The sequence below is a fragment of the Euphorbia lathyris genome, chromosome 7 (genome assembly GCF_963576675.1).
Source record: "Euphorbia lathyris chromosome 7, ddEupLath1.1, whole genome shotgun sequence".
In the NCBI taxonomy this organism is placed as follows: Eukaryota; Viridiplantae; Streptophyta; class Magnoliopsida; order Malpighiales; family Euphorbiaceae; genus Euphorbia; species Euphorbia lathyris.
In genome coordinates, this window is record NC_088916.1 from 9,755,615 (window position 1) to 9,767,500 (window position 11,886).

The 11,886-nt window shown below is 33.8% G+C and overlaps 1 protein-coding gene across 1 annotated transcript; it reads left to right on the forward strand.

The window, feature by feature from the left end:
- The first annotated feature begins 4,154 nt into the window (after window positions 1–4,154).
- On the forward strand, window positions 4,155–5,218 carry LOC136201258 (ethylene-responsive transcription factor ERF022-like). Its single transcript, XM_065991883.1, has one exon. It carries the CDS (start codon window positions 4,166–4,168, stop codon window positions 4,712–4,714), a length of 549 nt encoding a protein of 182 aa, XP_065847955.1. The 5' UTR covers window positions 4,155–4,165; the 3' UTR covers window positions 4,715–5,218.
- Window positions 5,219–11,886: the final 6,668 nt, after the last annotated feature.

Genomic DNA, 11,886 nt, shown 5'->3' on the forward strand with positions numbered 1-11,886 from the left:
AAGACCTTGCAAACGTGCCTTTCTGGCTATGGATCGAGCACTTTGATGTGATCCACAAACGCCCTAGTAGATTTCATTGAGACAATGGTTTCCCTCCTCCTCCAAAATGCACTTGAGCCATGGGAGGACAGTTGCCTTGCGACACAGGATGCCATTGCTTATAGTGTACTATCATGAGCCGCAGACGATGAGAATGGCTTCATTTTTATTCTTAGGGAGTGACTCGTTTTCAAGAAAATTGATTATTAGACCGCCATCCATCGAGTGCGGTGTCGACATTGTTTATCTGAAAATCCATCTTGCCACAGATCGCTGGTGCAGGAGCTACTTTTATGAATATATATATTGAGGCAACCGGTATGCTCCCCTACTGCAATCGCATCAATTGTATCGGCTTCCTCATTTTCCTCCCTAGGAATCAAAATGATGTTATATAGAATTCCTTTCCCTGTTAGGGAACAGATGAGGTCCTTAACCTTAAAGAGGTATTGCGCAGCCACTGCATCGTTGGCCTTATACGGGCCATTGATGTGGAAGACCACCAGTTTGGAGTTGCAATATATTGTTAGTCGTCTACTAAATATGAGTCTAGCATTATGCAATGCAGTGCGCACTGCCTCATGTTCAGCCTGGTTATTAGTGGTTGGAAATGTCAGGCATATCACGTAACTTAAGTGGAAATCTTCTGGTTCGCGGATGGCGATGCCGGCACCACCGCTGTCGAGACTGCTTGAACCATCTACATTCGTGCTCCATTCATCTAGGGAGGATGTCTCACCGATCAGTATGGTTTCGTCCCTAGATTTTCCTGTGAACTCAGAGAAAAAAATCTATTAGCGCTTGAGCTTTAATAGTGGTTCCTTGATCGCCTACTGCTTGTCTTTGGTGTGGAGTCAATTCTTCTACTTGTTGAGGGTATTGGCCGAGTCGATGTCTAGCTAGTGGGTGGCATGCTCGGGGAGACTTCCATTATATCAGTCGTGCTCCATGTGAATACTCATGCGTTGTTGCTTAGCATGCCTTTGATGCAGGCTTCCAACTCAGATGGGAGCTACGTGTCGATCTTTAGTGCACGCTGCTCTAAAACGAAGAAGTCAAGTACTGGCTTAGGGTTGGGGATTGTATCCTCGTATGTCAAGCAAATCTCTGTCGATGCGTATCATAGTACGGCGGTGCATGGCTTGCCATTAGATATTTCTTGCTAATTACCGACTATTGTGATGGTGTCATTTGCGTTGGGAAAAGTTGGGCTTAGAGCTGAGATGTTGATAGTGGTTGCGGCTGTTGAAATGAGCAGCCAACCCAAAAAGCAAACGGTGTTGAGAAAATCCTTAGTTGAGGCAGAATATAGAAACCTAGCCACCACATTTTGTGAAATTAAGTGGATCACTTTTTTACTTACATAATTCAAAGTTGATTTTACACTTCCAGTTCAAGTATTTTGTGATAATACTTCTGGTATAGCAATAGCAACTAATCCTATTGATCATGAGCACACAAAACACTTTGATGTAAACATTCACTTTGTTAGAGATTATATGGATTAAGGTTTCCTAACAGCACCTCATGTTCCGATCAAAGAACAACTGGCAGACTTGTTTACAAAAGTGAAGACATTATCACAATTTAATACTTTCTTTTCCAAGCTTGGTATAGTGGATTACTCAATACAAGCTTGATGGAGGAATGTAAAGATTTATCATTTTTACATTATAATCAAGAATATAACGGTTAGTTAACTTTGGTAGTTAAGTATGTTATTAACAGTTAGTTAAGTTGTTAAACTCGGCTGTATAAATAACAACATTCCCTATACCTTTCTTTTGCCTTCTTTGTATTCTTTCTTGATCAATAACATAGATCAATATATTTTCTCAAATTCTCATAAATTTGAAGAAAGACACTTCTTTTTTAGTGTTATGGAGTGATAATAAAAACAAGGGAAAAAAACAATATTAGGTTCCTAATATTTCATTTTTTGTTTATTAGGTTTTTGATCTTTTAGCTGAACACATGAAGTCTTTGATTTTTTATTTTTTTACCCATTAAATCTTTGATGACAAAAAAAGCTTCGAACATAAAACTCAATTAATATAATGTTATAATCTTAAATATAGATAATGAATAAAAAATGAAAGATGAAGGCCATGGTTTTGTTTGACATGAAACAAACATCTCTATATGTATATATCTTGTCAATTATAGATAATTTTAGGGTAAATTATAAAACTGCCACAATTAAGGTTCGTTTACATATTTAGACTAATTACAACACTTCTTACTTTCAAAGTTAACTTTTCCAAAATACTCTTATTATATATTAATACTTAACATATTTTGTGCAGAGACAATTGCAGATCGATTTTGTGCGATTTTTCTACGATTTTTGTGCAATTTTTACTACGTAAAAATAAAACTACTACGATTTTTACTACGATTTAATGGCAAAGGTCGTAAAAAAAAGTATAAGGGAAACATTAAAATAAAACTACTTTGCAGTTATAAACTTCTTCGCACTGCGAAACAAAATAAGTTTAAAATACTTCGTAGTTAAAGCAACTACGAAACAAATGATAAAACTGCAAAGATAATTGTTTTCGTAGTTCCTAGAATCCCGTCGCAGTGGAAGCAACTGCGGAAGAAATTGAAATGATTTATATGAATTTACTTCGTAGTTGCTTCCACTGCGGAAGATTTTCATGACTGCGAAATTATCTTCCTCCTGAAATAAGAGGATTTCTAACATCCAAAACATACAAATACATCCTAAATAACCTTCTAATTCTAACGTAACTCTAACCCTAATAAGGTCTTAAATCACTATAAAAACTAAACCCAAAATCGTTGTAAATATCGTAACAAAACCGTTCTGCAGCTGTCTCCTCACAAATTATGTTCCGCACAAAACATATTAAGTGATAATATATATACTAAGTGATGTCTTCCTTTCTGAAATGTGATTCTCTTCCGTCTTTGATGACCTGAAAGAACAACGATCGTCAGAAAAGGGACCAGAGGTCCGGCGAACCCTCTTTGATGCTTAAGTTAGAAGAATACTTGAGGAAGTATTAAATAACTTGAAAGCAATTAAGTAAGACAGAATATGTATGTGATTACGTATCTTTACTTATGATTTCCAAGTTATTTATAGGCAACAAAATGTGTACCTAGATACGTGGCAATATTGGATTGGTCTTCAAACCCTATCTTTCATTTCCGTGTTAAATATGAGTTGGGAGAGCATGCATTTGGGATCTAGAGTGACTATATATTGGTCCACGTGTCCCTTGAGGCAGCTCCCAACCGAAGCTTTATTCATCCATTCTATAACCGAACGTATTCTTTTATGGGCTTGTGCCCAAATATTGGATTCGGGCCTTAACGGAAGCCCAAGCGTTTAGCCCATTCAACTATTACCGTATCACCAAGGATATTTCGAAAAAGTTAACTTTAAAAGCGTCTAATTTGATAAGAGGTGAACGAGTCTAAATATGTCTAATTTGGTAATTTATCCATAGTTTTAATATATAGGCATTACACTCATTCGGATCGCAAACTAAAGCTTTAAAGCTAATTAGGACCCTAAACTATCAAATTCATCAATTAGGTCCCTGAACTAAGCAAAAATCATCAATTGGGTCCCCATCTTATCTTAAAATCAGAAACTGTGACTATTTCATATAGACTATAATAATCTTTGTGTTGGTTGAAAATGAGTTTGGGGAAGAAGGTCTGAAATTGTTCAACCGAATGATTTTCAATGAAGCTTCAATTGGAGATTTTGTTTAGAATGAGGACTCAATTGATGATTTTTTATTAGTTCAGAGATCTGATTATTGATTTTGATAGTTTAAGGTCTAATTGACTATGAAGTCTTAGTTTAGGGAGCTAAATGGGTATTATGCCTAATATATATATATATATGTGAATGTCTTACGTAGTACTAATAATACAAAGTATAAATTAATAAGAGAAAAGGAAGCAACGTGGCAAGATATGATGGGCATAGAAAAAGTGTACATGCAATGCATTGCCATTGCCAGCATCTCCGCACTTACCTACTTACTTGGAAGCTGCCCTCACTCACTCTCCCATATATATAATTCATACTCTCCCTTACCCATTCATATCATATCCATTCTTTTCAATAAATTTCAATCAATTTATGGAACAAACAACAACACCAACCCCGCGATATCGAGGCATCCGCCAAAGAAAATGGGGGAAATGGGTGTCGGAAATCCGCAAACCGGGCACAAAGACACGTATTTGGCTCGGAAGCTACGAAACACCCGAGATGGCCGCTGCGGCATACGACGTCGCCGCATTGCATTTTAGAGGAAATGGGACTCATCTCAACTTTCCTCACTTGGCTCATAGTCTACCTCGCCCGGCTTCTTCCACTCCCGAGGATGTCCAATTGGCGGCGCAACAAGCTGCTTCTCAGTTTCGAAAGGCGGTAACGGAGGATGGAGGGGGTAGTGGGGGTGGTGGTTCGGGTAGTGGGGGATTGGGTCCGGTGAGAGTTGGGCTTTCGGCTAGTCAAATTCAAGCGATTAATGAGACACCGATGGATTCGCCTAAAATGTGGATGGCTTTGTTATGTGGTGGTGGTGGAGAAGGAGAGTCTACGAGTTTTGGGGATAGTTTTGATTTTGATGATCAATTTAGTGAGTATGACCAAATTCAAGATGCTTCCATTTGGGATTTTTGAGATTATGGAAAGCATTCATTCATTCTTTGATAATTATTAACATTTTTTTAAAATTCTTTTCTCGGATAATTGTAAGAAAATGACTATAAATTCATGTCATTTTCATATTTTTTTTGGTCAAACAATTCTCCTATATATAATAATGTAAACATTTATTATATGTAAACATCAAAGATTCAATTTTCTTTGTTGCTATTTATTTTGTAGTCCATATATATAATCGTGAGCGAAACTGTGTGGTCAGTTTAATTAAAGCTCGGGTTTGAGAGATTCTTTGGAAGGTTTGCTCGGCACGGATTGCCTACCTGGACCATCTTCTATCGATGCGTGTAGTTTCTCATATTTTTCGTGAGAGGAACAGTGTTGCTAATGATTTTGTTAAGCATGGGTTTTCTTGTGACATATGAGTTTGGTAGGTCTTGGCTACATGGTTTTGTAATTCGTTCATTTGCGATGACTTTAGTTCATTTGCGATAAGTTTTACTTAGAATAAAGACTCAATTGATGATTTTTCCTTAGTTTAGGATCTAATTGATAATTGTAATAGTTTAAGGTCTTAATTGATTTTGAAGTTTTAATTGAGGGAACCAAATGAGTATATATCAATTATTAATGGCTTAAACCATACGTAGCCCCATGAACTTGTCAATTTTGGTCATTTTGCTCCCTGAACTTACGAGACGACCTATTTGCCCCCTCAACTATTTAAAAGTGGTATTAGCAACCCTTTATTTTCATTATAACGGAAACAAAATGAAGTTCCAACATTAGTACAAGTGTTCGTGGAAGTATTGGAACCAGCCTACATATATGTAACCTCATTTGCGTAATTGTTTCCGTTATAATGAAAACATGGGGTTGCTAATACCACTTTTAAATGGTTGAATAGGCAAATGGGTCGTCCTGTAAATTCAGAGGACAAAATGACTAACAGTGACAAGTTTAGGGGGCTTCATATAGTTTAGGACATTATTAATTAAGGCCAATGTTTCAGAATATGAAATACTAATGAACCTCAATTATTAGGATGTTATGGAAACTGAGTAGCATATATATGTTGCAGGGATCGTTCAGTTTGGTTCGGTTCGACTGTTATGATTTGTTGTTAGCCATTATTGTTAGATAATAGATATTACTTGAATTTTTTTATTAAAAACAACGGTTTTCGATTCTACCGAATATATTTTGTTTCCTATTTGAAATTGAATTACAAAAATTAGTTTCAAACAAATATACATTGCAAGAAAATGCCTGAAAGTCAATTTTTTTAATGACATGGTGTCATTAATAATAATAATAATAATAAATCATTTCTATATGTAGAGAACTTTAATTGAATGTCTGACGAACATTGAATCGAGAAATCGGACAAATTATATAAAATAATAATAATAATAATAATAAATTTTTACTTCTTTAATCTTTTTAACATTTTTAACATGATACGAATTTTTAAGAACCACAAATTTCAGTCATCTGGATGGATGGAGGTGTATTTAATATATATATTATATTTATTTTCTGGGTGAGTGATGGTGAAATTTGTGATGTTGAATTTCAATTTCAATGACTACAGAAAACGCTGTTTTACCTACATTTTAATTTCTTTACTCAGTCCAATCAGCATTATTTAATTGTTTCCTTTAATTATAGCTTTTTATATTTCTACTTCTACTTTCATTTTTAGTTGGAACAAGGTTCAAATTTACCATTTTTTATTTTTGGAGAATTTCATATTTATCCTTAATATATAAAATAATATAAATTTATTTTTAACGTTTTTAAGTAAGATTAAGTTTACCAATACGTAATAAAAAAAATGACGGACTGCTTTGACGGTTATTTAACTATTATATTAGAATTTGGACCTTTCATACATCAATTATGTTTAAAATATTTATTGTATTATTAACACAATTACAAAAAATCTGCTAAAATGTCAATAACCGAGTCATTCATATATAAGTCACTAATAATAATAATAAAACTCAAAGTGTCTTAAATGTATATTGGTTATTGATACGGATTAATCTCGGACTTGTTGATTTTAATCGTAAATCAACGAAAGGTTTTCTTCTCAATGCTAGCTTGAAGGAGTTAATCCAACATAAGGTTGAACTTTGTTGTCTAATGGAGGCTGAAATTGATTGATTGATAAAAGGATGCTCTTCATTACAAATAAGGAGGTTTATAATTTAAAGCAAAAGAACTAACTACCCTAACTAGGGTTACAGAACAATAAGAAAAGAATAGGAGTAAGGAGAGAATAAGGGGCTAAATAGCATTTAGGATATTATTCCTAAATGGTAAGACATCAATTACAGTAATGGCAAAACAGTAAATTACAGTAATGAACAGTAAAAATGACGGCCTGATCTCTTTGTCCAAGACTACTGAAAAGTCACGTCACATGGCATGTGGGGGTGCCACACGACATGTGGCCTTCATCTTACGCCCAACATGCTTCGCTCAGCCTCCTTGCGATCGCCCATCTTCGAAGTTCACTCGGCGTGTAGGCAGTGGCACACGCCGAGTGAATTAACTCAGGAGCTCACTCAAATTCTGCTCGAGCTCCACGTAGCGTGTATCCCCCCTGACACGCCGTGTGGGAATTAAATGCCACAATCCTCTCTACAGCTCTAGCCTCACACGATGTGTGGTTGTTGGCACATGGCATGTGAGGGTTCTTCATCCCAATGGTATTCACTCCAATTCCGGGCCTTGTGTTGGAGATGTCCACATCATTCTCCCTTTCTTCAAAGGAGTTGGATTCCGACTCGTCCTTGGTAGTTGCAAGAGGACCATCTGATTTCCATGGGCTTAAATCTCACACATTGAAAGAAGCTGACATCTTTCCGAGCCAATTGGGGAGGGCTATATAATAGGTGTTTGCATTCACTTTCTTAGTTAAAAGGCTTTCTAGAAGAATATCCATTCATCACTCCTCCTTCTGGATAAACAAGATGTCCAGATGGTAAGGTGTGTCATATGATCAAATCTGTGTATGCCTAAAGCAGGATGGAAGGCAATGGCATAAGGAACAATAAAGCTTTCGTCTTTTGCTTTAACAAATCTTACCCTGATCATTGTCTATTCATCAAGAAACAATAAGATGGTAGTTCAACTTGTACATGGTGGTCTATAGGGATAATATTCTTATCACAAGAGGCATATATACACGAAGTGAAAAGTTATTTAATGATTCGTTCACTATAAAAGACCTAGGGTATGTCAAATATTTTATAGGTATTGAGATAACCGTAACATCAGTTGATACTCTTATTTCTCAAACAAAGTATGTTAATGGCATATTGAAATATGTTGCCATGGAATAATAGTCACTAGTTGCATGGACAAGTGTTGATATATCTTATGCTACTTAAGAGAGTATTGTGGAGGTTATGGTATATTGGCTTCACAAGGCTTGCTATAGCCTATGATACTCAACAACTATCACATTATAGGTAAAAGATGACAATGCACCATTTTAAAGCTGCAATTCATATATAGAGGTACCTTAAAGGAACAAGCAACTATGGATTGTTCTATTAAAACAAACAAATAATGATTTAAAGATTACAAGCTTTTGTGATGCAGAGTGAGGAGCTTATAGTTATGAAGAAATCCTTAACTAGTTTTTGTGTATTCATTGGCACATCTCTTTTGTAATATAAAACGAATGAATGAGTATAAGAACATGACACAAACAAGAGATTAGATCAAATGGATGCGTTATTTGATTGAGGATTTTAGAATATCAGTTCAGAAACCTATATCACTTCATTGTGATAATTCAGTAGCCATTGCAATTGCTAAAAACCATGTATTTCACGATAAGATCAAACATATTGAGATTGACTGCCATGTAGTAAGGGATTATGTGTTATCGAGGTTTAAATCAATCTCCTCACATGTATTCAAAATACCAACAAACAGACTTGTTCATAAAACTCCCCAGTTACAATATGATGTATAATTCAAATGAGAATGGTAATGATAACCTAAGCTTCATCTTGTGGGGTGTGTTAAATACAAAAGGGCTTCAAGATGAAGCTCAAATGAATGAAGTATCAAACTTATCATAAACGATTATGTTGGGTTATTAGAAATAGTTGGATTTGGAGAGAATACAATCAAGACAGTTAGCTTATTACTAACTATTAAGAATGTTAGATATGATTAAACCAAAAAACAAAACGAACATAACTGAGTATATAAACAATAAAACTGGAAACTAAAGACCACAGTTAGACAAATTTGAGGCTTATATTAGCAGTTTCCTTAAGAAAAAATTTCGTCTCTATTGACGATTGTCTCCCAGGATACAATAGAGTATGCATGCAACTATTACCGTGTTAAATTTGTTACCACTGGAGTAGGATAAGAATAATGTAAACGTACATAGAGCAAAAAAAAAATTAGAGAAATATTTTTATTTTTTCTAGTCATTGAATTTGACAGTTCCATTTTATATAAGTAGAATTCGAAAGGACATGTTTATTCACGGACATACACGTCTGTTCACGAATGAATACGACTGTTCATGAACGAACATGACTATTCATGAAGGGGAATGTGTGTTTGTTGATATTTAAATTAATTTCATAATTTTATGTATTTTGTTTTGTCCAACAATATTAATTGTGATACATTTTTACTTTCATTGAGAGACTACCATTGGCAATATGTTTGATTAACACATTTTGTCACGTCATCAAGTCAAAAAGTCATGTCATCATGTCAACATACCATATGAATAAAAATTAATTATCATGCCATATCAACAAAATCAAAAAGTTAATGTGTCATTTTATTGAATTCAATATGTCACGTCATTAAAAATTAACGTTAAGCAAATTTTGTAAAAGTACAACATTTGCTTGACTAAGAAAATGTTTTAAATGTACTCTGAATATTGTTTAGCTTGTGAAATATTAAATGGGTAGCTTATATTGTTGAATTTACAGGTTAATAATCTTCATATATTTTCACTTTCAATTATTAGGTGGCAATTTGTTAGATGTTTTGACTCTTACAAAAATTAATTATTGCTAAACCTACTTAAACTACCTACTAATTAATTATAAAAAGTTTGAATTAACTTATAATGAAAAAATGTTGACCCTTGTAAACATAGTGAACAAATATTTAAGGGGGTTTGTTTCAACCGTTCGGAGTGACATTTAACATTTCATTCAAAATCGCATAAAATATAATGTTTTGTTAGATTTATATAACAACAATATTAAACATTTTTGTGGAAACAACGACAGTTTGGAGTTTTTCATGAAAAGATCTAAATATGAATTTTTTCGTGGGAAGTTATATATATATAGGGGTGAGATCCAGTGTGACAAGGGGTTAGGATGTGACAATGAGCTTATTATGTAACATAACAAAACTACGTAGTTTTGATGATAAATGAAAAGGGCAAGGTGACAAATTTGTAAATAAAAGGAAAGAGATGATAAAGAAAATTGTTTTATTTTTTTTCTTTAAAATACATTTTCCCGACATTTCTAACCTCGTTTTTCGAAAATTTTTATACTATTAGACTCGTCTAAATTAGACGGTCATTTTAAGATCCTTGAAGCTCAAGTATAAAAAATTCCGGTGAACGGAATCCATGTGGGCGTTTTCTGGCGAAAAACAAATTGCCCAGAAAATTCTCAAAAAAATCCAAAAAATGTAAAACATTATTTTGAAAAACTTTAATTCTTGGGATGAAATGAGATTTCTTACGGTTTAGTCCCAATAAAACTTGTTCCTTAATTTTATCAATTTACATGCTTCAACAATTTGTTGGGTCAAAACCGTAAGGAATCTCGTTTTGAGCCAAGAATTAAAGTTTCTTAAAATGATGGTTTATATGTTTTGAAATTTTTTGATAATTTTTTGGGCACATTTTTTCTCCTACTTACATTGTTCCGACATTGTACGAAATTGTTCCAAATCAGTGTACCATTTGTTCCAACATAATACTTATATTGTTCCAACAGAATAAATCAACGTTCCAATTTTTCCAATAAAATAATTCTATTATTCCAGCATAATACATATATTATTCCAACATAATAAATAACTTTACCAATTGTTCCAAATCAATTTTATTTTCTATGTCTTCAATTTCATTTTTGTTTCTTAGTATTTAATATAGTACCTTCAAATTTATATTAGTTATATTATTTAGAAAATAATTCTAATTCTTATATTCTTCCAACAGAATAATTATATTGTTCCAACAGAATAGTTATATTATTCCAACAGAATGTTATGTTGTTCCAATAAAATATTGCAACACATAGTGTTGAAATGTAAGACCAAAAAGTGCTTAGAAAATTATCAAAAAATTCTAAAATATGTAAAACATCATTTTAAGAAACTTTAATTCTTGGCTCAAAACGAGATTTCTTACGGTTTTGACCCAATAAATTGTTGAAGCATGTAAAATAGATAAAATTAAGGAACAAGTTTTATTGGGACTAAACCGTAAGAAATCCTACTTTGACCCAAGAATTAAAGTTTCTCAAAATAATGTTTTACATTTTTCTGGAATTTTTTGAGAATTTTTTGGGTACTTTCTGTTTTCTCGTCGGAAAACGCTGACCTAATCGCCGGATTCCGTTGATTTGGGACTAAACCGTAAGGAAAATCACTTTGAGTCAAGAATTAAAGTTTCTCAGGATGATGTTTTACATTTTTAGGAATTTTTTGAAAATTTTCTGGACATTTTTTCTCATAGAAAAACAAATCGCCGGATTCTATTCACCGGAATTTTTTTTTACCTGAGCTTCTGGGATCTTAAAATGACCGTCTAATTAAGACGATTCCAACGGTATAAAATTCTTTGAAAAACGAGGTTGGAAAAGTCGGGAAAATGCATTTTAAAGAAAAGAAATAAAACAATTTTCTCTTTCCTTTTATTCACAAATTTGCCACCTTCCCCTGGTTAATTACAAAATTGGTCCTTGTCACACAATAAGGGCTTGTTACACCATAAAAAATTTGTTACACCAGTGGTAGGAACGGATGCGGCATACCATTCCCACCATGGCGGGAACGGATCATGGTGGGAATGGTATGCCGCATCCGTTTAGGCTAAATTTTGAAATATGCAAAATCGTAAAATTTTTAGTGATGAAAAATACTAAATCATTTAATTTTTTGTGACG

Bases quoted from the DNA above. Each gene is read 5' to 3' on its own strand.
- LOC136201258 (XM_065991883.1), top strand. From the start codon at position 4,166: ATGGAACAAACAACAACACCAACCCCGCGATATCGAGGCATCCGCCAA.